Source organism: Equus przewalskii, chromosome 20 (assembly GCF_037783145.1).
Source record: "Equus przewalskii isolate Varuska chromosome 20, EquPr2, whole genome shotgun sequence".
NCBI classification, from domain to species: Eukaryota; Metazoa; Chordata; class Mammalia; order Perissodactyla; family Equidae; genus Equus; species Equus przewalskii.
Window position 1 is genome coordinate 2,489,264 of NC_091850.1, and position 24,985 is coordinate 2,514,248.

Sequence of the window (24,985 nt, forward strand, 5' to 3'; positions counted from 1 at the left end):
AGCCCTGGGCCGAGTCAGATTCCATTTCTGCTCTCTGGTGGGACGGGGCTCAAAACAGAAATTAAGGTCAGCTGTAGAAAAATGAAGCTTCATTCTTTGCGCATCCGAGTTTATGAAATGAGATGCTCATCTGCTAGATGGAAAAAACCCAGCAAACATCGGGGTGTCGGCTCAATTTGGAGGGTGTGCCCTGGCATCTGCGTCCTAATTAGCTTGAGCCAAGAGCAGTAGCGGCGCGGGGCCGGGCTCAAACCCGGCTCCACCCCTTCCGCAGACCGCACCTCCGCGGGCCTGTTCCCCGCTCTGGAAAATTCGGGCACCGCTGGTCGTGGACGAGCTCGTGGGCGGGAGGCGCGTCCGACAGTGTCTGCGCGCAGCAGGTGCCATGTGTGTCTTTTGCCAATATGAGCGTGCAAAGAGAACACTACCACGCGTCCGAGGTTGTGTGCTTGTCTTTTTTTAATGTTTGCTGTTAATAAAATATTTTTACAGAGACCAAAAAGTCAGAATAGTGCAAAACATCTCAACACCATGCATTCATGACCACTTCTCGTTGGTTTTAAACATTTGTTCCAAGTCACATATTTACAGAGAAATGGGGCATCTGTGCAGACGCCGGACCGACGGGATGGAATTAAAACGAACAGCGTTGGAGTTCACAGTTGCAATCACATGCTAAGAGGTGTGTGGGGAAGCACCTCCCTGGACTGTGCGCCGGCTTTGGGGGTCTGGGGGGAGGGGGGACGGGGCTAGGGCCAGGGGTGGGGTCCGAGTCCCCCTGGCGGTGTGGCCGGGGATGCACAGGGGACCCTCCACCTTTGGCCTGTGCCTCGAGAGAGCCACTGTGGCTGGGCGGGGGCGGGAGATGGGAGGTCTTACTTGACACCGTCAACTTGATTTCTCTCTTTAAGAAAATAAAAGGCAAAGAGAAAAGCAACACGTGTCAGCGAAGACGACTTTGGTCCTTGACAATTCCTGGGAAAGGGGGTGCAGGGGGCAGATGGGGTCGTGATGTGGACCAAGCCCCGGGGGCTCCCTCCCTCTCCACCCGGGCAGCAGAGTTGGAGGTGCCTCCGGGCTGTCCCCACTCTGCTCCGCCCCTCAGTGTCCCCATCTGCAAAATGGACAGCATGGGATGGGGACAGAAAGGCTCTGAGGTCCCAGCAGAGAGAGGTCCCAAGGATTTCTCGTTGGGTGTGAAGTTTTTTGCATCTCTGATGGGGGCACGGTGAGGTTCCAGGCTCTGGGGCCCGATGGTCCGAGGGCTGCGGGCGCGGTGGACACTCATCTTTTTAGGTAAACCCTCCGAGGCGGGCCTGGTGAGAGCCAGAGAGCAGCAGTCCCTCTGCCTCCTCCCTCCTCAGCGCTGCTTCTCCTCTGCTCTCTGCCCCCAGCAGGGTGTGAGCTCCCCCTCTCGATTTCTCGCCTTCTCTCTGTGTCCTTCCTCTGTGTCTCTGTCCAAGACGTCCCTAACGTCACCTCGTCCACCTCGTCCGGGGCTGACCCAACTTCACCCCTCCCCTGACCCAAGGAAATCTGGGGCCAGCTCCTCGTGTGCAACCCTGAGGCCCCACCGGAGAACCCCACGCACTGCAGGTGAGGTGGTGAAAGCCCGGAGGTGTCCTCCGAGGCGTCCGCTTGCTGGGTGGCCTGAGGGAAAGCCTGCTCCTCTGGGCTCAGTTCCAGGACAGGAACTTCCTGATTTCAAATGCTTCCAGCCCCCGGGATTCCTCTCCTGGCTCCTCCCGTCCTCTCTCATCCTCTCTTACTCTGTGTCCTGTGGCTGAGCCACAGTCTGGCTTGAACACCTCCTGTGTGTCCATGTCTGTGTGGGAAGGGAAGGTTGGCACAGACAGACAGGGACAGACACACATGTGGATGTGGACACACACAGACCCCCACCCAAGACATAATCCAAGCCTCCCATCCCCCTGTGCCCAGCCTGAGCTGGGTGAACTTGGGGCTCTTGAGAGGCCTCAGACTCCCATCTGGGGGGAAACAGCTTGTCACAGACCCCCCTGGCCCCATGGCATCAGGGACAGAAGGTGAGGACAGAGGCTTGGGAACAGACAGACAGAGGAAGATGGATAGAGGCTGGGGAAGTCCTGAGGGGGAGCAGAGAGGGTTTCCTACCGGAAGGGATATTTGTGGATGAGTTTTGAGGGATGAGTAGGAGTTCTCTGGGGAAAGAAGAGGGAAGAAATTTCCAAAACAGTTCTAGCCTGGGAGTCAGAAAAAGTCATTCAAAAAATACTCCCTGAGGCTCCCTCTATGTGCCCGGACCAGTGCTGGGGAACACTACACACACACATGCGCACACACGCACACACACACACACACACACGTGTGCGCACACAGGCCTTGACCAGAGACATTGCCAAGGAAGCTTTTGGGAAATACCTGGCAGCTCAGCGCCCCTTTTTCCTGCGAGTCATTCAGAAATCTGTGAGGGCCCAGCCCAGATCACAGGTCGCCTCCCTCTGGGTGTTCTTAGTGTTCTCCGCCCCAAGTCATCCACCTCCGTCACTCCCACTCCCACCTCTTAGATGGTTCAAATTTCAAATCTGCCTCTTGGTCCCCTTGGTGACAGACTCCAAGCCCCCCTCGCCACTGCCTAGCCTGCCCCTTCCCCCTGGCTGGAACCCCCCTCTCCTACCGTCCTGTGTGAGAATTTGCGTCCTAATCTCTGGTTCAGAACCTCCAGTCACCTGAACCTGCCTGAATTTAGGGTACACCTAGCGCTCCAGGTAAATGAGAAAACAGTGCCACTTCTTCCAGAACCTTCATGTCTCCATGCCAGGAAACCATCACCATAAACATACAACTCTCAATGCCTGGAATTTGCACATGGCTTCTGTAGAGACACCGAATCCTTGGGCAGTGCACAACTGGGACAACTGTACCCAGCAGTCCTCAGGCTCATCTAAGGGCAGGGTTTGTTGTTTGTTTTTAATATATCCTCCAAAAATCCTTCCAAGAATTAATTTCGGTGTCCTGAGAGCACTCTGTCCTCCCCCTACACTGCATTGGGCCAATCCCGATGAGGTAGCTGGGGGAAGCTTTGGAAACCTGAAATGCAGGCTCTCCCCAGCTTTAAACCCTCCTGGGGCTCCCCATGCTTCTTAGGTAAAATCAAAACTCCTCAGGGCAGCATAGGAGGCCCCACGAGGTCGATATCTCTGCAGGTCTCCCCATCCTCACCGCCCCCACCCTCCCCTTAATGGCTCAGCTCCAGCCGTGGGGACCTTCTTGCCAAGCTTCAAACCTGCCCACCTCCTGGTCTTTGCACCTGCTGTTCCCTCTGCCTGGAGCTCATTTCTCTTCAGTGGGTGGTTCCCCCTCATTTTCCACCTCCACGGAGAGCCCTCCCTCACCTTCCCTGTCTGATGTCGTCTTCAGCACTCCAGGAGTCTCGCTACGCATCTCCTCCCTCTGTTGTAACTTCTCCCTAGCCCAGCACCAGCCTGTACTTAGCAATCTGGCAGAAAAATCCACGGCAAACGCACACGAGTCCAACGCCGAAAAGCAGATCCTGGGCAAAGACGAGCGCTGCCAACCTTTCCCAAAAGGTTCTCCCCGCCTGAGTAAAGGGGGGAAGCCGGACCCCGGGCAGATGCCCCAACGCCCGCTGCGGGAAGCGCTTTGGGCAGCTCGGGGCCCCAGCTGGAGGCACCCTGTGGCCTGCGAGTTTGAATGAATGAATGAGGTTTTAGAGACCAAGCTCCGAGCAAATTACACACACACACACACACACACACACACCCTTAGAGATTCTGGTCTCTTTCTGCCCTTTTCTGTCTGGGGAATTCTGGGAGAGGAAGAAGGGGTTGGGGGAGCCTGGGTCCAGGGAATCCCAAAGCCTCACTCTTTGTTGGCGAGAGGTCAAGAGTTCTTAGGGTGTCCCCCCCGGGGCCCCTCCCAGTGGGAAGGGCTGAAGGCAGGAGTTTTGCTTGGCAGCCAGAGGTGGGAGGGGGCAGAGGGGGCCTTGGCCCAGGACCCCCATCCCTTATAACGATTGGGGGAGGTCCCCTGGAGGGAGGTTAGCAGCAATGGGGAGCTGTGTCGGGTCATCCGATCTCAGCCCACCCTTCCATGGGTAACACAGGCCCACAGGCCAAAGAGAGTAGGGAGAGGGCGTGGCGCTGGAACTCTCGGCCGAGTCTCAAGCAGCTCTCCGGGCCTCAGTTTTGCCATCTGTCAAATGGGTGGGTTGAACTCTATGATAAGAGAACTGGGTATGTGGGGGGAAAAGGGGAGGCAAACCCCCACAGGGAAGTGGGGGCAGCGCCGGGTGCTCAAGAGCCGTCCCCCGGCCCCCAGGGTTTGGGCGCCCAAGGGCGCATGTGCTTTTGAAATCCCATCCTCCCCACTCTCCCCGTTTATTTTTTGCACAAACATCAAAAGTGACTCCAGTCCACCCAGCATGCTAGAGTCTCCAGCCTCCAGACCGCCCCAGGAAGCCCAGCCCCTGACCCAGGGCCCGCCCCTCGAGGGAGCTAACAGTTCCATACTTGGCAATTGGTCTTGGGCCCCAGAGGTTGGGGACCCGTCTTATGGCTTTTCCGGGGGGCAGGAGGCGGGGCCTCCCGGCACCAGAGCCCTGGGACCTGGCCTCCTCCATAGGGGACGGGGCTTCCTCCCATCCCACTTGAACAGCCCCCTAGGCGGCGGGGGCGCGGCCTCAAGTAGGGGATGTGGCATCTTCCTTCCTCCCGTCCTGGGGCGTGGCCTCCCGAGGGGGCGGGGCGTCGTCCGGTCACAATTTCCCAGAGCGGGGAGCTAAGTCAAGGGCGCAGGCGCAGCCCGCCCCCGGCGCAGAGCCCGGAGACTCCGCCTCCGGGAGATCCCAGCGCGCAGGCGCCGCCCCGCCCCGCGCGCTAGACGCAGGCGCAGTACTGCCCGCCCCCGCACGCCCCGCGCTAGGGCGCAGGCGCAGCACCGCCCTCCTCGGCGGAGCGCGTGTCTGACTTGAGCTTGACGAACTCTTTGGCCACCTCGTCATTACTGCGCTGCGACAGGATGCGCAGCACCGTGAGGCCGGTGTCGTCCATGTGGATGCGGCGGCCGAGCGGCAGCCAGCAGGCGGCGCTCCCGCGCTGGGCCAGCTCGCGCAGCTGCAGCACGGCCAGCCCCACGGTGCGGTCCTCGCGCGCGAAGCAGTAGTCCTTGACGCACACCTGCAGCTCGTAGCACTCGGGGCCCGCGTCGGCGCTCAGCGTGCTGCGTGAGGGGGCGGGGCGTGAGGGGGCGGGGCGTGAGGGCAGGCCCCGCCCGGGCCGGCGACTCGCCTCCACGCTGGGCCACGCCCACACCAGCTGATGCCCCTGCCTCCGCCCCAAGTGCTGTCCCTGAGATGTCTTGCCTCCTTCCCACCCAACGACGCCCCCACCAGACTATGCCCAGCCCCCGGCCAAATCACATCTTCACCCCAAGTAATCCTTCCCCCAGGCCCCCCTGGCTACGCCGTGCTCCCACCCTGAGGTACTTGCGGCCACGCCCTTGGCCAGCAGAGCTGCTGCCCCCAGCACCCTGCCCCAGATGGCCCTCCCAGAAGCACCTTGACCAGGCTCCCACCCAAGTTCTCCCTCTGACGCAGTCTCTCCCCCAGGCTCCCTAACCCACCCCTCTTACCCCAAGATGCTCTCTACACAACCCTACCCTGACCGCCCCTTCCAGCATGCCTCCCCCTCCCCCCAGGCTCAGACCCCAGGGACACTGGGTTCCTGCACCCAGGTCACCTGCCTTGACGCTGGCTGACCAAAAGCGCCCACTTTTGGGGCCACACCCACACGGATCCCTCGCGTCCTCCTCCCAGGCTGCATGCCTGCCCACCCCAGGAGACATCCGCCCCCACTAGGCCCTGCTACTGCTCCTGAGCGTTGCATCAGGTGACCTGCCACTCCAGAGTCCTCTGACCAAGAGCCCTCCTGACACAACTGGCCAGGCTCTTGTCCCTCAAGGGCCTCCCTCCCCCAGCTCTGATGCCCTCTTACCCCTCTGCACTTCTGTCCCCCAAGAATACCCCCAGGGAGGCATATACTGCTGCCCCAGTGAGGCTCACTGACCAGAGATCTGCCCGCCCTAGGGAGCCTTCTCTACACCCTGAGGGGACTTATTTACGCCCCCAGGTTGCCTACCCCTCTAGACCCCTAAAGCCCCTGACCAGGCTCACTCCTGCTCACCAGGAGGCCCCATCTGGACGGGACCCCATCCCCTAGACCAAGCCACGCCCCACTCCTGTCCCTGAGGGCCAACTCCTCCAGATGACCTGCCCCAACGGCCCTGACCGGGCTCGCAACTGGCTTCAGGAGTCCCTGTGCCTACGCCCCTCAGCCCCTGGCCCAGGAGCCTTCTGCCCCATCATGACCACCCACACCCTTCACCAGACCAGTCTCCAGCCTCAGAAATGGCCCCGCCTGACACACCTCTTCTGCCCAGACTCCTTCTGCACAAGCCGTCATCATCACTCTACATCACATTCACTGCCTCCCTGGAACCTGCCTGTCTCCCAAGGTGGTCACCTCCATCCCAGCGTCCCTCACTGACGTCACTCCTGCACCCAGGTGCCACCGGTCCATTAGACCTTCCTTCTGCCTAGAGGGCCCTGAGCTCCGCCCCGCCGATGTCCCCTCCCCGTGCTCCCCGAAGCATCCCAGACTCACAACTGGAAGCTCTCATTGTACTTGGGGGCCCAGCTGTTGTTCTTGGATTTGGTCGCAAACTTGCGTTTCTTGTCACTGAGCTGGGGCCCAATGATGTTGACCTCGATGAATGGCCGGAAAATGCCGGAAGTCTGCCACTTGAGGTCATTGGCAGCCACCACTGTTGGGGAAAGTAGAGGGTAGGCTAGTGGAGGTAAAAGTTCAGGCTTCCCCAGTATGTGTTTGTGGTTTTGAAAGCCTGTCTGAAAGACTACATTTCCCAACATGCTCTTGTTGCTGTGTGGCCGTGTGACTAAGTCCCAGCCAATGAGATGTGAGAGGAAGTGATGGGTACAACTTGCTGGTTGTGACTTAAAAGGCAAGGAGAGTGCCCTAAACTACCTCCTTCCCCTGGCTGCAGGGCTCGAATGCTGCTGGGGGCTGAGTTCTTTGGGACCCTATAGAGGAGGAAAACACATTAGGGGTGAAAGTGCAACAAAAGATGGCAGGATCCAGGATCCGCAAGACTGTGAGGCCTCCGTGTCAGCTCCAGCCTGACTGTGCTCGCAGTTACCTAGGTGAGAAATTAATTCTATCTTGTTTAAGATCCTATCTTGGGCCTTGGATAAAACGGCCCAATCTATATTCTACATAACAAAACAAAAGCCAACAAAAGGAAAGCAGAGCTGAGAGAGAAAGTGCGATTGAGTCCTATAACACTGTTTGTACTCCTGGATCCAGACATGCCTGAACCCCGTGGTCTTCTTCTGGAATTTTCAGTTTTATGGAAAAAAAGTTTTTTTTTAATGAAAAAAGTTGTTCTTGCTTTAGCTGGTTGGAGTTTGGTTTCTCTCTTCGAACCTAGTGCATCCTGACAAGGCACTCCCCCTCCCGCCTCAGGCTGCTCACCTTTCACTGTCACCTTGTGTTCCCCAGTTCCTGGGTGAGTGAAGAGCTCAACGTGGACGGACACTTCACCCACAGGGTCTTCCACACCTGAGCCTGGGCAGGGCAGGGAGGATGCCGGGTGTGAGCTTCATTCCTTCCCACCCAGCAGAAGGGACCTGGACCCCTCCCACCCACCATGTGCTGGCGGCACCAGGTCATCAGTCCTGACAGGGTGGCCCTGAAGGGGGGGCTGGGATGGCAGGTGCTCTTGGAGAGGCCAAGAATCTGGGTTTTGGCTTTTCACTGCCTTGCTGTGTGATCTCAGGCAGATATCTTAACTTCTCTGAGCCTAATGCATCTGCCCCCTGTTTTTCTCATTCAGCTGATCACCATGTTGTCAAAACTCAGTCTTTATCATATATACCACCTCAGCAGCATCTGACACCCTGGCTTCCTGTGCCTCAGTTTCTCCTCTTGGTTGCAACAATGCCACACTCTCCAGCTTCTCACCCTACACTCTAGCTGCTCCTCACCCTCTTTTGTTGCTTCCTCCTCCTCTGTCGATCCTCCATCTGCTGGGGCTCCCCACACCTCATCCTTGATGCCTTCTTTGTCTTCACTCCCTCCCCAAGTACGGCTACAGTGGAAAATCCTGCCTGCTCTACCTTCAAAATACCTCCAGAATCTGCCACCTCCTAGCCCTCCACCCTGGTCCAGCCCCATCGCTGGACGCCTGGACCACTGCAGTGGGCTCCTCCAGGTCTCCCTGCAGCCTCTGGTCAGCTTCTCTCGACACACTAGCCTGAGAAATCGTATTACGGCAGATCACATGCCTCCTGTGCCCGCAACCCTCCCACGGCTCCCATCTCACTCTGAAGTGCTCAGTCCGTTTGGTGACCGGCAATGTCACTCCCCACGTGTCCTCACTACCACTTCTCCTGCCTCGCCTCACCTCCACTCTCACTGACTCTGCTCCAGCCACACGGCCTCCTCACTGCTCCTCCAACACACTGTCCTCCCTTCTCCGGAAGGGACATCTTTTATTTCCCCCGCCCCCACACCAGCCTCTTTCAATAGACAATCTCCTTTCCAGTGAGAAACGCCCTCCACCCCTCCCCCGGCCCTCGTGGCTCTCACGTCAGTCTGGCTAAGTGAACCACAGCTGCCCAATCAGAGCGTTTGCTGCCCCTGGCTGCAGGGACTGGCTCGAGGAGGGTCATGTGACTCAACCTGGGCCAATAGGAGATGGCCCTGGGACTTCAGTGGTAACTGCTAGGAAAGAATCTCAGCTCTGGCGCTGAGCTGGCAAGTCTGTCTCTGCCCAAGGAGGGGACAGCCCAACCCAGAGAGGTCCCAATAGAGACCAACGACCAAAGGCACTGTTGGAGACTGGATCTAGCTATTCCTGATGCCAACACAACCCCTAATCTTCCAGTTCCCGAGCCAACAAATTCCCTTGTCTGCTTGAGTCAGGGTGCAGTGCACTTGTTTCCGGCCACCACAGCGTCCTGACTGTGCAGTTCTGATGGGGATGATTGAAGGGGCAGCTTAAAAACTTCCATCGCTGTCCCTCCCTCTGTGACGCTGGGAAGGGCATCCTGTGGGGCCTAGCGACCTGTGACCGCCAGCACTCCCACCAGGCCCCTCCCCTGCCCCTCAGAAAGCTCCCCACGCCTGGAGCACCCCATGCATGGGGGAAGGAAGAGGGGTAAAGTCGGGGGTGGGTGCGGGTGGGGAAGGAGAACAGGTCAGTCCAAGGTTGAAACCGGTTGCCCGGTGCTGGGTGGGAAGTGACTGAGGCTCATGGGGCAGAGGGGCCTGGAGACCTCCATCACCCCAGTAGTGGGGCGTGCACACCCTCTCTTTGCTGCCCACCCCAGGCTGCCTTCCTTGTCATCTCAGGCTCCGACCCCCCTCCCCCGCAACCAGTCACATGCTCAGCCTCACCACCCCCCAGGCCGATGCTTCACAGCAAGCTCAATCCGGGCCAGACTGAGGGTACCGGGGGGGTGGTGGTGGGGGTGAGGGCTCAGACCATGGCCAAAGCTAGTAAGAAGGGGGAGGGGGGCAGTGCTGGGCGCCCCCATCCCGTAGTTTGCTGGCTCCAAGGGGAAGAGTCTTTCCCGGGCCTCTCTGTGCTAGCCCCAACTCCACCCCCCATTCCCCAAATCCCGGCCCCCGAAGGGGAGGAGTCCTGGGGCGGGTGGCTTAAGCTCCTGTGAGACCCAGCTTCCTCATCTGCGGAATGATGGACCGCCCTGTGGGGCAATTGGACGGAAAGTTTGCCAGAATCCCCAAGAAATGCTTGGCACAAGGGCTGACTCAGAGTTGGAGCCTGAAAAATGCTGGTTTTCTAAGTTGGGAAAAGTGACATCAAGAATAATAATAGTAGCCACAGCAGTAACAACTAAATAGCTGTGAGCGATTACCTGTCAGGAACTGCCCCAATTTAATTCATCTAATCCTAAAAATAGCCCTATGAATTAGGGTCCTTGACTATTTCCATTTTACAGATGAGAAAGCCGAGGCTCAGGGAGGTAGACGGTTGCCGGGGGCGCCCAGGGCGGAGCGGCGGAGCTGGCATCTGAGCCCGCTCCCAACCGCGCGGACGCCCGTCGGGGGGACCCGGGATCTGGCTTAACAGATGTCCCCAGGGAGAAACGGATTCACACTGGAATCGCTCCTCCTTCCCAGCGTGGAACCAGCAAGCCGTCCTTCGCCCTCGTCCGCCTGGGTCCCCGCAACCAGTCGGGTCTGGGCGGGGCCCTGCAGGCCGGGGAGGCGGAAGGACGGGCCTTTTACTAGCCGGGGCCGGGAGGGGCGCAGGCACCGGGCACCGGGCGCGGGCGGGCGGGCGGGCGGGCGGCGGAGGCACGTACCCTTCTCAGGATAAATGTCTTCACTAAGGGTAAACCTAGTCCCTTTTCCACCATGGACTAATCACCGGGGGCGGTGGAGAAAGGAGGGGAGGGTGGGGTGGAGGGAGAGACGAGCGAGCGAGAGGCGAGGATGGAGGGCAAGTGTGCGTGGCGGGGAGCGGGGGAGCGCGGAGAGGGGGCGGCGAGTGAGAGGGAGGAGAAACAAGAGAGAGAGAAACGTCAGCTGCAGACGGACGGACGGACGGCCTCCCGCTCCGGGGGGACACCAGGGACACTAAAAGCAGCAGCGTGGACTGGGCACGAAGCTGAGCGCAGAGACGTGACGCCCAGGGAGGGTCCTCGGCCCTGGGCTGACAGGCGGGAGGGGCCGCGGTGGCCCCAGGGCTTTGCTCCCCTCGCCCCAGCCGCTCCACTGCCAGAACTAAGCCTGGGTCAGAGGCAAAACTTCTCTCCCTCGCCTGCACTCTTAGGGCCAGTTTTGAAAAGGGGATCCCCAGGGAGGGGAACTGGGACCTGGAGTCCCGCCCCCCAGCTCCAGCTGCTGTGTGTGAGCTCAGACAGGGAAGGGAGACAGACCAGCGAAGAAAGAGAAAGAGAGACTTAGAGAAACGGGAACTCCCTCTCGGTTCACCCCTTCCAGGGCGGGGTCCCTCCCACCCCTGGGGCTGTCAGTCATTGCTTAGCCCCAGACATTACAGAGGTCCCGCCCCAGGGGCCTTCAACCTTTCCTCCAGAGGCCCCTCTTCTGGAGCTGCCAATCATTCTTTGACCCCAGCCGTCAAGGTCCCGCCCATCCCAAAGCTGTCAATCACTCTCTGTCAACTACTCCCGGGACCCATGACGTCGACGTCCCGCCCCAGAGCTTCCAATCACCTCCTGGCCCATGACGTCATAGATTTTCCCAGGAGATGACACCACCTCCTGGCCCGATGACGTCAGAGGCCCCGCCCCCCTGAGCTGGGGATCACGCATTGGCCCCATGACATCACGGAGCTCTCATGCGCCCTGGAGTGCCGATTCAGGCCCTGCCTATGATGTCACACCGGAGGTGAGCCTACGGCCGCGGGTCCGGCGCGGGGGCTGGGCTGCCCCCGGGGGCGGGGTGTGCAGCGCGCCAGCCGGCCGCCCCTTACCCTGGGCCGCCTGCGTCTGCACGAAGGTCTTGATGAGCAGGTCGGTGGCCTGCGTGTAGAGGGACAGGGCGTAGCGCAGCGACTGAAGGTCCGGGCTCTTCTCCAGGAAGGTCTTCTTGAGGCCCACGCCGCCCGCGTGGAAGTATTGCTGTGGGGACAGGGTGGGAGAGGTGGGGCTGGAGGGACCCCTACCCGCTCTTTGGGCTCCGTCGCCCCCTCCCCTCCGCCGCTGCCCTCCGCGGTGATTCCCCCGATGACCCGGAGGTCTTTGAAATGTCAGATCCTGCTACTCCCCCGCCTCGTGCCCCACCCATGCCTCAGCCCCTCCCTAGACCCTTTGTGGCTCCAAACCTGCAACCCCAGCTGTCTTCCCTAGAACATCGCTGTCTCAGGGCCTTTGCCCGCCCGCAGCCCCCTGGTAGGAAGGTCACCCTCGTCGGGCCCGGCCCGCTCCTGGCGCCTTTGCTGAAGCTTTCGCCTTCCTTTGACTGCCCCTGCTCACTACGTTGCCAACCCTAGTTCACCGCAATTGTCCATTTCAGCAAAACGCTTCCTTCCCAGCAGTCTTCCCGCTTTTCTTTTCACCGAGACGACAGCCCCTCTCACACCTCCTTGCTCTTGCGTGCACTGGTCCCCTGCCTAGGATGCTCTGTCTGGGCGGCCTTGTGAGCGCCGGTGCATTCCTCAGAACCCACCTCCCACGTGCCTTCTTCCCAGAAGTCCTTGCTGCTCCCTCCCTGGGCTCCCCCAGCTCCCATCCCTCCCTCTAGCGACCCTAACCCCACAGGGCCGCAGAGACCTGCATCCAGCTCTCCCCACAAGACTGGGGCTCCTTGGGCCCTGCCATCAGCCAGCCCGGCACTGACATAGAGGGCCATCTGGGAGTGTTTCTAAATGGGATGAATGAAGGCGGGTGGGAGCCCAGGTCCATGTCCCACTAGCCACCCCTCTGCCCGCCCCACTTGGGATGGCGCCCAGGTGGGGCCCCTCACCTTGATGGTGTCTAGGGCCAGCTCAACGACTGCACACTGCTTCGGGGTCAAGCTCTTGGCTTCTTCTCGTACCATGTGGTCCTGGATGGATGGAGAGAGGGGCCCGGGTGGGCAGAGCAGGCCCCGCCTTGGGGATCTGCTTGTCTCTGGGTCTCCACCCTGTAAAATTCTGAGGCGCTGGATAGCAGGTCTGTCTTTTCATCGTCGTGTCCCCGCTGCCCAGCATGTGACTGGCACACAACCGGTGCTCAATAAATGTTTGTTGAATAAATGATTTGTACCCTTGATCAAGCTGCATTTGAAGTTGAACCATGCACATCTTTCCAACAGACTGGAGCAAATAAATTGTGTGTAAGCCACTCTGAGAAGGGTTTCTGTCCCGTGAGCTTGCAGAGCGTGTCCCCATTCTGGGCCCTCTCCCCAGGGAGCCTGCCCACCTCGGCCTCCTGCTCCATCCCTGCCTCACCTTGAGTTTAGACAGCTGGCCCAGCTCCTTGGCCGCATTGAAGATCATCTGGGTTCCCTGTGGGCGACAACAGACGCAGCAGAATGAGGGGGGGTCTTCCAGCCCAGCCCCCAAGCCCCTGATGATACGCCAGCCCCGAAGGCCTTCTTGGTTCTTGTCCAAAGGCTCTGGGCAGGGCGATGGTTGCGTCTCGGGGACAGAGGTCTGGAGCCCTTAAGGAAGTGCTGGGGAGGAGGTGGTGACCTTGTCCCCAGAAACCCCAGTCCCGTGGGGACCCCTGCCCCCCTTCACTACGACTTCAGGTTTGTGGGACAGAGAAGAGAAACAGAGAGCGGCAGCCGGCGGCAGTGCGTGGGGCAGCCGGAGAGGGTGTTTGTGGGTCTGGGCGGGCCTGCCAGCTGCGTCTGGAGGAAACCCTGAGATGGGCTCTGGGGGCCCCCCGAGCCCCCATGGGCCCTTCTGTCTGTGGGAGGATTTCCCCAGTACTCTGGAGGGCTGTCAGTCTGACCTTTTAAGGGAAGAATCCTCCCCGGAAAACACACGTCAGTGCCAATCCCTCACCGCCCCCAAAGCAGACCCCAGCAGCGTGGCGTCCTCGCCACGGTTCCCTCAAGCCAGGTGAGCCCGGGTTCAAATCTCAGCTCTGCTGTGTGGCCCTGGGCAAGTCACTTAACCTCGCTGAGCCTCAGTTTTCCCAACTAGATGGGGGAAATCATATCTACTTTGTGGTTCAGCTGGGACTAAATGTGTCTTTATTCAGTGTTCACTGTTATTATGACTTGGTCTCAAGGTCACGGGCGGTGCTGGGGGGAGACGGAGCCGGACTGGAAGCCACATGTCCTGCCTCTTCCGTCACTGTGCTGGGGGACCTGAGGCACTTCCCTGGCCCTTTCTGGGCCTCAGTTTCCTCCCCTGGCTAACAGAGGCAGCAGCGCTAGCTGGGGGGCTGGGGTGGGCTGAGTATCAATGAGGTCAGGAGGCCAGCATGCCTCGGCCCCGGGGGGTCTGGGGTCCCCTGAGGGGGCCTTTTACGGTGGGGAGTATTGGAACCACCTTGATGGTCTGCCAGCTGCTGGTGCGAGCTGGGCATCCTGCCGCTGCTCAGATCATTATTGTCATCCTGGCTGCCACTGCTCTTCATATGCCTTTTCTGTGACTTCACGAGGCACACTCAGGAGCCAGCTGTCTGGGCCTCAGTTTCCCTGCCACACCCTCCTCCCCACCTACCTCCCCCTGCCCTCCACCCTTCACGAGCAAGTTAGACAGACAAAGGAAGAAGAGACCGACAGACGGGTTCACAGTACGCCCCGGACGCACGGACCACAGAGGCGGACGGAGGCGCGGGGTGGGGGGGGTGGGGGCGCCAGACACACAGAGGGGCCGGGCTTACATCTGAGTGGCTTGGCAGTCTCACCCTGCCCTGTGGAGAGAACCAGGCGGAGGTCAGAGTTCCGGAGGCTGCTGGGAGGGCACTCGCTGGGACTTCCCTGCCCTCAGAGCACAGCCCCAGCGCCCGCTCACGAGCCCCTCCCAGTCCCGGGTCTAATGCCCGGCCCCCTCCCCAGGGGGGCGCCTTCCCTTGTTCCTGGGGCGGGGAGGGCGGCTGGGGCCAGACTCCAGACTGCTGGGAGGCCTAATCCAGCCTTTGGCCTAGGGATGGGTGCCCACCCACAGCCAGCCTGCCTGGATGGGGCACCTGGGGAGGGCAGAGAAGAGAGGGCCTTGGTATCTCTCCTCCCCAGCTCTCAAGACCTCATCCCCAGGCCTAACTAAAAGAAACGTATTAACAGGCATCACGAGGTCACTCGACACACAGACACACCCAGGTACATCCGTGTGTGCAGAAAGTTTATGTGCGCACACACCTGGCTCCACATACACAGACACACACACATGCAGAACTCATGCTAAAACACGCATGTGCACTCCAAAACATTTGCACACATGCACAATCACACACATAAACCCACACGCTCTCGCCCCTACATGGATGCACATACATGTACACGGTGCCTGGCACATTGAACGTGCCCCTGAAGGGCTGGATTAGTGAGTAGTGAGGCCCTACAACCCCCATTCATGAAGCAGAGACCCTACTTGTGAGTAAACAACTATAATAGCGCCCGTATGAGTGCACAGCAAGGGCAACTGTCCATGTGTTGCCATAGCAGCCATCTGCTTACAATAAACACCCATTAGAACAACAACAACAAAAAATCTACATAAAAAACAACATGTCTCAATCCAAGGCAGCAGTCCAGTGTCTGGGCCCTTCTGGAAGGCCCGGAATTTCAGCTGAGCCCAGGGATGGGATAAGCCCATGCGTATTATGTAAGAGGATGACAGCCATTTGTGCACACATTTGCTCACACACGCTCCAAGCCACATCCTTGGGGAGTCACCTCGTCTCTGACTTCTGGTCTTGTGGAACTTGGTTAGAAACCCCACCTCCTACCCGTCACCCCCAGCCGACCTTCCTGCCCATGCCCATGGACACACACAGGCACACACACACCCAGACACCAGAGCTCGGGACCTCAGCACAGATGAGGCCCTCATTACCTTTTCTAATCCCTTGCCATGTTTTCTCAAGAGGGTGCCCTGCAGAGACAATGTCACAGGGTGATCAGCCTGGCAAGCCATGTGGGTGGGCACCTGGGGTGACCACACATGAACTCACAGGGACGGAAGGAAAAGGCACCTGCACTGCACCGGGGGCTGGTGACGGGGCTGCATGGAGCAGTGTGTGTGCCTTGATGACCGACTCTTAGAAGGTGTTAGAGACCCAGAGAGACAGGAAAGAGAAAGAGAGAGAGAAGGAGAAATAGAAATACAGGCCCTGAGAGAACAGAGAGAAGTCACTGCCAAAATATAGTCCATTTACATTTACTGTATACGTGAGGCTCTTGGTTCTCAAAAGCAAAGGGGCTCCAGCTTCAGATAGACCTGAAGTTGAATCCTGACTCTGAAATATATTTACTATGTGGCCTTCAGCAAGTGACTCTTCATCTCTGAGCCTCAGCTTTCCTCATCTGCAAAATGGGAATGATAATAGCCACCTCACTCAAAGGGCTGTCATGAAGGTGAGCAGCTCTGAGAAGGTCTGGCATGTAGGGAAGCATCAATAAATGTGAATTCCCTAACCTCCCTGGCCACACATGCACTGTCTGTGGTTGGGTACGCTGCCACCAGGTAGTTACAGCCAAAGACCCAGACTGCAGCCACCAAGAAGTGAGATGAGCACTTGTAAACTTTTGACAAGGTGAAATCTTGTAACAGCGCTGCCTTGCCCACAAAGGGGGACTCTGAAGTGGTGTTACTGATCTCTGCCCTTGTGGGTCTGTGTACTATCACCAAGAACAACCATCACACTAGCTCTAATTTAGTGAGCGCTGCCTCAGCTAGTCACTGGAGATGAGCACGTTAATGCATTATTCCATTTCGTTCTTACAACCCTCAGAGAGTTGCTACAATTAACCCCTTTTCCAGACAAGGAAACGGAGGTTGGGAGGTGAAGTGACTTCCCAAGGTCACAGAGAAGAGAATGGCTGGGCTGGGATTTGACCCCAAGTCTGCCTGACACCAAAGTCAACGCCGTCTCCCACTTGGGTGCCTGTGTGTGTGTCTGTATGTGCAGCGGGACTGGGGCAGACGGGGCTGGCGAGGGACGGAGGGACAGAGCGTGTGCTCTAGGGGCCTGCACTGAGCAGCTGCCGAGCCCGGTGTGGATGGCCTGTGTTTTGCAGGGGCTGCTACAGTTCAGAGCCCAAAGGGGAGGTCAGAGGGGCTGCACTGACCCTGAACCTCCTTCCAGCTCCGAGAGAAGACCCAGCCAGCCTGGTGGCATCTGGGCATGGGAGCAAGGGTGAATTCCAGCTAAAGGACAGGGCACGTGGGCAGGCGCTGGCCAGGGATGTGGAGCCGGGGGCGCTCCTCAGGACTTATAATGGGGCGGGGTGGGTGGCGCGGCCTCCCTCCCTCCCAGCCCCGCCCCCTCCCCATGCCCCCCCAGACAGACACAGGCACATCTAGGCGTGAGGTGGAACGGTGGGTGGGGGGCCACTGGGTGAGGAGGGGCACTGGGGAGGGGGTGCAGCCACGCAGAGGGCCGAGTCCATACACAGAGCAGAGGGACAGACAGACGGACAGAGGGGCCTCTACTTACGATCATCTGTCAGCCGTGATGGGGACAGGGCGGTGGGAGGGGGGAATAAGTCACCATGAGTCTCCTGGGAAGGCCCCGACGGGGCAGAGACGGCACCGAGGGGCGGACCCCGTGCCCCAGCCCAGCCTGCAGGAGGCCGGAGCCTCCCCCACCATCATCGCCTCTTGGCGGCCCCCTGCCCACCTTGCCCAGGCCTCTCCCATCCGCCCAGGATGGTCCTCCCACTCTGTGCTGTGCCACCGTTGTCCTCAGGCCCCCAACGCCTCCCTGGAGGGACCCACACTCAGCCACACCCCTCCGCAAATGTCACCGGTCGCTCCACTCCCGCCCTGCAGCCTGATCCCTGGGGATCACTGCCTCTGTTCTGGTTTCCAGAAGGGTCCCAGAGGCATGGTCCTGGTCTCTGGATGACCGCTGACCTCTGCTTAACCTCTCTGACCGTGGATGCTCTCCGTGACCTCTGGTTGACCTCCAGGAGCCCTCTGGTCTATCCGTCTCTGATCTTTGAAGGCCATGGTGTCTCCCTTCCTTGTTTCTTGATTGACTCCCTAAGCCCTTTATGAACCTACTGACCCCTACGACCTCTGTGACCCGTGGGTGGCTTTGATCCCCAAGCTGACTTCTCTGTTTTCTGGATGACCTCTGACCTTTGAGTGACCCCTTGACCCCCATGTGACCTTTATGTCCCTTGGATGTCACTTGACTCTACTTGGCCTCTCTGACCTTTGAATAACTGATTCCTGAATGACCTCTTTGACCCTTTGATGACTTTTGACCCGTAAGTGACCTCTCTCATCTTTGAATGGCCCCGCTGACCTCTGGTGGCTTCTATGACCCTCAAATGGCCTTTGTGCCTGAATGACCTGAGCCCCAATGCCTTTAGCACCAAATTTCCTGGGCTCCCGCAGGAGAGGTGGCCCAGGTGCCCCCTCTGGCCCCGTGGGCTCACCGTCTGATCAGTGAGGGGCGGCAGGACGATGGTCTTCTCCATGGTGTTCATGACCAGCTTCCATAACTCCTTCAGCACCCGCTTCAGCACCGTCTTCTCACAGATTTTGGCAAAGAGAGTCAGGCTGGGGGCAAGGGGCAGGTCTGAGAGAGCGCCCACCTGGCCCTACCCCACAGAGCCCTTCCCCCCAACAGACGGGCAAGGTGGGAAGGCATTCCATGGACACACAAGAGGGAGCAGAGCCTGTACCGGGACCCCTAGGTGGTCTGATGGGGCTATGATGCATGCTGCATGTGCAGAAGAGAAAATGGTGGCAGGACAGGTCATCAGGGGCCAGACTGGAAAGGGCCTCAATGTCCAGGAGGAGGACCTGGGTCTTAGCATGAGGGCACTGGGGAGCCATGGAGTGTTCAAGAGAGAGACACAGCCAGACTTCTTGTCAGAAAGAATGGAGTTGGGGGATGAACTAGAAGAGGAAGCCTGGAGACCATGGACTATGAGGGGGCTGGGCCGTGCTCAGGAAGAAGGGGAAGGGAATGGTAGGAAGAGGACAGACTTGAGAGGGAAAATGACAAAGAATTCATGATTGGATATATGCGGGTTGAAGGACAGAGGGCAATCCACCACGGTCCATCTAGCAACTGACCCACCCAATCACTGAACAATCCCTCCTCCAACTTCCTTTAATGCTCCCTCCATCTCTTTCTTTCCTTCCTCCCTCCTTCTCTCCCTTCCCTTCTTCCTTCTATCTTCCCATCCATTTATCCGTCTGTCTTCCTATGTCCTTTCTTTCCTTCCTTCCATTCATGCTCATATCTATACTTTCATCCACTTGTCCTTAGTTCCTTTTTTCCTTCCATCCATCCTCTCATCTACCCTTCCATCCATTTGTCTTTATTTCCTTCCATCCATCCATCCATCCTCTCATCTACCCTTCCATCCATTTATCCTTATTCCCTTCCATCTGTCCATCCATCTATCCATCGATCCATCCAGTTATTCATCCATCCAAAGACTTACCCAACTACCTGCCTATCCGTCCATCCACCCTTTTCTCCATCTGCCCTCCCTCCAGCCTTCCAAGCATGTATCCTTCAATCCACCCCTCTACCCACCTGCCCATCCCTCATGTCACCTATCCCTCCAACCACTATCCATTCATCCACACATTTATTTATCCACCAATCCTTCCGGTTATTTACCCACCCATCTTTCCATCCCTTCATGCCTCCACCCACCCACCTGTCCAAACCATTCAAACGCCACCAAGCAAACATGCCCCCAGTGTCCTCTCCAGGCCGGCCCCGGGTCTCTGAGGCCCTACCCCTGAACCCTCCCTGGCGGACCCAGTCCACCTGGCCTGGCTCACTTGCTGTCCAGCAGGTCCATGATGGGTTGCAGCACGTTGTCGGCGTCCTGGGCCACGCTGCTGCAGGCACTGGCTGGCACATTGCCTGTGCCCTTCACCTGGCTAAGGATGTCACCCATCTGCTTGACACACTCCTCGATGTGTGGCTGGAAGCTGGGGAAACAGAGGGGAGCAGCTCAGATCAGACTCTCCTGGCCTCTGCAGGAAGGACTGGACGAGGCCACAGAAGCTGATCTGTGGACCTTGATCTGTTGTCACCCGGGTCAGGGAGCCATGGCACACGACTGAGCAAGGGTGCTGTATAATAGCAGAATCGGGCACCAGGCTGAGACATTTACCTGTGTTGTTCATTTCATCGCACAGTCCTACTTGGGTACCGTCATTATCAGCATCCCCACTTTACAGATGAATAAACTAAGGCTCAGAGATGTTCAACGACTCACCCAAGGCCACACAGCTAGTGAGCGGCGAAGTCAGGATTAAACTCAGCCACGTCTAACTCCTAGCCTGAGGTCTTGGCCCCTACACCTCCTGAGTCTCTGGATGCCCCAGGTGCAGAGGTCTCGGGGCTGCCCTCTTCCCTCTGCTCCCAGCCGTGGAGGTGCCCCCACCTGGTAGCAAACACCCGGCTGAGCTCATCCAAGACGTTGTTGAGTTTCACCTGGAGCTCCTTCAAGATGTCACTGGCCTCGGCATCCAGCTGAGGAGGGAGAAGGGACAGCAGGTCAGGTTTTATTTTTTTTTAAAGATTGGCACCTGAGCTAACAACTGTTGCCAATCTTTTTTTTTTTTTTTTCTGCTTTTTTCTCCCCAAATCCCCCCAGTACATAGTTGTATATTCTAGTTGTGGGTCCTTCTAGTTGTGGCATGTGGGACGCCGCCTCAGCGTGGCCTGATGAGTGGTGCCATGTCCACGCCAGGATCCGAACCAGTGAAACCCTGGGCTGCTGAAGCGGAGCACACGAATTTAACCACTCGGCCACGAGGCCGGCCCCCAGCAGGTCAGGTTTATAGGGCATCCACATGTACAGGGAATTTTCCCATCCAACCCAGGTAAAGGGACCCCAAAGGGCCGGACAGGAAAGTGAGGCACAGATGGCAAAGCTGCTTGCTTGCGCTGAGCGAGTGGCTGAGCTGGAATTCACTGGGTAGGAGCTCTAGGGCCGACAGGGACATGGGGACGGTGGTGACCCCACCTGGCCCACCTCACCTCCTTCCCTCCCATGGCTTCGAACATCTTCTCCAGCTGAACTCGCAGCTGCTGAGTGTTGTTCATGAGGATGCAGGGCTGGGGAGGGGACAGAGCGGGGAGTCAGGGCTCAGGACCCCTCCCCTGCACCTCCCCCCGCCTGCCAGGGACCCCGGGATCATTTCAGGGTCTGGGTCTGGAGGAAGCTGAGGTCCCACAGGGTCATCTGAGAATGGAAGACAGCATTAGGGAGCAGACTCCCAGGAGTGTTGGAGATGGGGGTCTCTGGGGTGGGCAGGCCTGGTGAGAGGGGTAGGACTCTGGGAGAGGCAGAAAGGGGAATTCTTGTCACACACCTTTATTCTCCCACATGGGGCTCAAAGCTTTGCACATTCACATACATACACCCTGCAGTCGTCATTCACAACAACCACACAATGACACACTGAGGTCCCCTCACCTCCAGATCCCCTCAGACACACACAGGCAGACACACAGAGCTGGACACACCCACAGACACAGGTATCAGAGCCCAGGGAAAGATGGAGTCCCGGGGGTGCAGAACGGGACTGGGAGAGGACAGGACAGGGGCCCCCGCTGGTCACCACTTTCTCTTTCTCCTTGGAGCAGTAGGAGGCGAAGTCCTTGGAGATGATGTCTGCATACTGGAGGAGCACGTTGCTGATGGTCTGGGGAGGACACAGAGGGCGTGAGGACAAGGTGGGGCCGGGGCGGGATGGGCCCTTGGCTACCAGGTGCCATCAAGAGCCACTGGTGAGACTAGGGATGAACCCGAACCCCTGTTAGCACCTGAGATGAACCACTGGGCCTGGGCAAATTCCCTGCCCAAGATGGCCGTCACGGCAAAGGGGAGATGGTACCAGATGAAGGTGATTATTTCACATAGACCCAGCTCTTTTTAAGAGCAGCTAACCGTTATATTAACCCAGTCCCAGCCATAAGCATGACTCGATCCCAAATGGAATCCCAGTTCCTACTTTCAACCCTCAACTTCAACCGGGCCTAAAGCCACTCCAGCTGAGCCTCAACTGCAGCCCAACAGTCCCGGCTTCCAAACTCACCCCAATGCCTGCTCAAACTCTGCACGAACTGCCACACTCCAGCCTCAGCCCCAAGCAGAATTCCAATCTGAAGAGTGACCCTAAACCCAACCCCAAGCTCAACCCCACCCCCAACTCCAGCCCCATTTGGACCCCAGCACCAACTTAAACTCGAACTTTAACCACAACCCCGACCTCAACCCCAGCCTCAAACTCAACCTCAACCCAAACATCAGTCCCAATGTCAACCCCAGCCTCAGTGACATTGCCAGCTCCAACTCCAACCTCAGCCCCAGCCTCAATGACATTGCCAAATCCAACCCTGACCTCAGCCCCAGCCTCAACCCAAACCCTGGCCCCAAACACATCTCTAACCTCTGTGGCATGACCTCAACCCCAATCTCAATACCAATGACCTCACCAATTCCAACTTTGACCTCAGTCCCAACCTCAACCCCAATCCTGACCTTGACCCCAATCCCAAACTCAACTCCAACCCCAACCTTGACCCTATCCCACCGCATCCCCCACCTGGACCCCATCTCCGGCCCCACCCACACTCCTGCACCTTGGCAAAGCGCCTCATGTAGTGCCCCACGATCTGGGGGTCGGGGCACTCGAGCTTCTTGATGATCTCGAAGCTCTGGTTGAGCTGGGAGAAGACGTCCACCACAGAGCAGGAGAACAGGGCGTGCTCCGAGGTCTGCTGGAACTGCCGTGGGAGGGAGGCCAGGAGGCCGGGGCGGGGTCAGAGCCACACAGTTCCCAGAGCCCAACCCTCCCGCCGGCCCCAGGGAGACGGATCAAGTGAGATGGGTAGTGTGCGAGGCTGGCTTAGAGCCAAGGCTCTGGGGGGCGCAGAGGCTGCGGGGTGGGTGGAGGGTCAGGCTTGATGGACTTGCATTCATTGGTTGAATGAACAAAAGACTTTCCACACTGCGAACAAGACAACGATGACGGGCAGCTTTCAGAGACTGGCCTCATCCCAAGGGCACGTTTTATCCCCGGACTGGATCCCAATGAACCCCAGAGGAAATAAGGCCGCTGGGAGTAGACTGCGAGCTTGGTCTTGGGTCAGCCTTCTCACCCCATCCTTCTTGTCTCGCTCCAGAGCCCCGTGCAGGAAATCCCGGGACACCTCCTCATTCTCATCCAGCCACTGGATGACGAAGGGCTCAAACCACCTGGAACGGAGAGCCAGGGTGGGTCCCGCCACCTCTTGTCCCCTGACTCTCTGCTCTGCCCGGTTCTGACCGAGTGCTGGATGGTGCTGGGGCAGGTCCTGCTCCGCCTGGAACTCACCCTGTGGCCTTGAGTGGCTGCCCCTCTGCTCCCCTCCCCCACCAGGCCTCAGTTACCTCATCCGGGAAATGGACCAAGTGACCACTGTGAGAGTGCAGCCTTATACTCGCGGGAATCCTGGTTCAGATAAACTGTCCGTGGACAAGTGGATTTACTCTCTGGGATCCCATTTCCTGGACCACAGAGGAGTCTCTACCCCACAGAGCAGCTGTGGGTATGAACGACACAGCACATAGTAGGTCCTCGGTAAATGGTGGCCACCTCCCACTCTGCAAAACAGCCCTTGAGTCAGACAGCTGGAGTCCAAACCCCGGCTCTGACACATCAGACATCACCTCGGGCATTCAACCCTCCATTTCCTCATCCACAAAACGGGAATCACAGGGCTCCCGTCTCACAGAATTGTCGAAAGGATTAAACGAGAAAAGGCACATGGGGTTGCTCAGCGCAGTTCCTGACACTTATGATTATTGTCTGGGCTGTTACTGGAATCCTTAGTTCAATGGCTGAGAATGGAGAACAGTGAGTTTGAGCCCCACCTGGTCCCAGCCGCCCACGGAAGCCTGTGTAGGCCAGCCCTCCCCTCCGAGCTCAGTCTGGCAGTGAGTGCCGTGGTTCTGGTTTGGGCTTGGGGCAGGGGACTCACGCGGGGTACTCAGGCACGCGGTCCTTGAAGGCAGGAAGCTCCGCCACGTACTCATTGTAGAGCCACTTGACCTTGAAGTGGAGGTTCATGTAGTCGGCGCTCTTGCACAGACGATGCTTGTCGTGCTCTGTGCGGGGGAGCAGGGGCGGCTCAGTCAGGAGCGTCCGCCACCCCCGTCTCAGCAGTACCAGCTCTGGCCATCACTGGTGTTCGACCTCAGGCATGAGGGTCCAGGACACTCACAGCCTTGGAGGGGACACTGAGGCATAGCTAGCCGCTGTAGCCAGGCCGGGAGACACGGAGGCAGGGGACTCACCCTCCATGGCGTACTTCATGTCCTGGGCAAACAGGTTCCACATCACTTCCGCACTGATTTTACCCACGTTCAACTCCTGGGGAAACCTGACGAAGGCCACAGAATCGTGAAACCTTGGCAGACAGAAGCCAGACGGCACAGGCTGCTTGGGCCTTCCCAGCCCAGAGGGCTGTGTGGGACAGGCGAGAGAGCTGGAGTCAAGCTCCCTCAGAGCCGCTGACTTGCTGAGTGACTCCGCACTAGGGCCCTGCTTCTCCCGGAGGCTCCACCCACTCATCCCTCCTCCCTTCACCCATTCATTCACCCCCTCCTCCATCTGTCTACCCATTCATTCGCCCACCTGTCTATCCATCCACCCATCCATTCCTTTATCCACCCAGCCATCTTCCCATCAATCTCTTTATCCATCCACCTAGTAATCCACCCATCTCCATCCATCTGTCCATCCACCCAAAATCCCTGATCTGAACTCCATATCTAAGTAACCAAGAGCTGTTGGCACCCCAGAGTTACGGGCCCCTTTAGTGCTCACCTCAGGGAGAAACAAAACACAACAGCTCATTCAGCTAACACAGATGAAACTTTTCTAGACATATAATTCCACAAACCAAAACTGGTACACACTCACACACAATTACACAACATACCACATTGTATATTGAAGTGCATTCCACAAGTGAACACAGATACACAATTAAACCCATAGACCACAACTGTACACAAAATTACATCCACGCATGTAAGATATAATGTGATTTAAATGTAAAGCGTTTAGTGGGGCACTATCTAGCACACAGTAAATACTCAAACACTGTCTATTGTTATTCATAAACCTACACATGCAGACAAAATTATATACATTCATATAAATACTGTTATTTACACAAATCAACATGTGCAAAATACATACCTAATCACACCAGGATTGTGTACATACACACAATTTTTTGTTTCTCTTTGCAAATTATGTCACATCTCATCCAGGCGCA

The 24,985-nt window shown here is 58.0% G+C and overlaps 1 protein-coding gene across 4 annotated transcripts in view; it reads right to left on the reverse strand.

The window, feature by feature from the left end:
- Positions 1–557: 557 nt before the first annotated feature.
- The window catches only part of UNC13A (unc-13 homolog A), a 61,779-nt gene continuing 37,351 nt past the window's right edge, over positions 558–24,985 (reverse strand). Inside the window, exons 27-44 of one of the 4 annotated variants that reach the window (XM_070586541.1) lie at positions 23,997–24,082; positions 23,681–23,807; positions 22,820–22,916; positions 22,301–22,444; positions 21,277–21,360; positions 20,693–20,770; positions 20,094–20,182; positions 19,483–19,635; positions 18,114–18,237; positions 15,562–15,600; positions 14,390–14,419; positions 13,000–13,056; positions 12,534–12,614; positions 11,542–11,689; positions 10,409–10,465; positions 7,551–7,643; positions 6,663–6,822; positions 558–5,220 (exon numbers count right to left, since the gene is read on the reverse strand). In XM_070586541.1, the coding sequence (XP_070442642.1) occupies positions 4,920–5,220; positions 6,663–6,822; positions 7,551–7,643; positions 10,409–10,465; positions 11,542–11,689; positions 12,534–12,614; positions 13,000–13,056; positions 14,390–14,419; positions 15,562–15,600; positions 18,114–18,237; positions 19,483–19,635; positions 20,094–20,182; positions 20,693–20,770; positions 21,277–21,360; positions 22,301–22,444; positions 22,820–22,916; positions 23,681–23,807; positions 23,997–24,082 (1,948 nt within the window). In that variant the 3' untranslated portion in view covers positions 558–4,919. The remainder of the gene's footprint in view (positions 5,221–6,662; positions 6,823–7,550; positions 7,644–10,408; positions 10,466–11,541; positions 11,690–12,533; positions 12,615–12,999; positions 13,057–14,389; positions 14,420–15,561; positions 15,601–18,113; positions 18,238–19,482; positions 19,636–20,093; positions 20,183–20,692; positions 20,771–21,276; positions 21,361–22,300; positions 22,445–22,819; positions 22,917–23,680; positions 23,808–23,996; positions 24,083–24,985) is intronic. The other 3 variants (XM_070586543.1, XM_070586542.1, XM_070586544.1) reach the window with 3 other exon arrangements.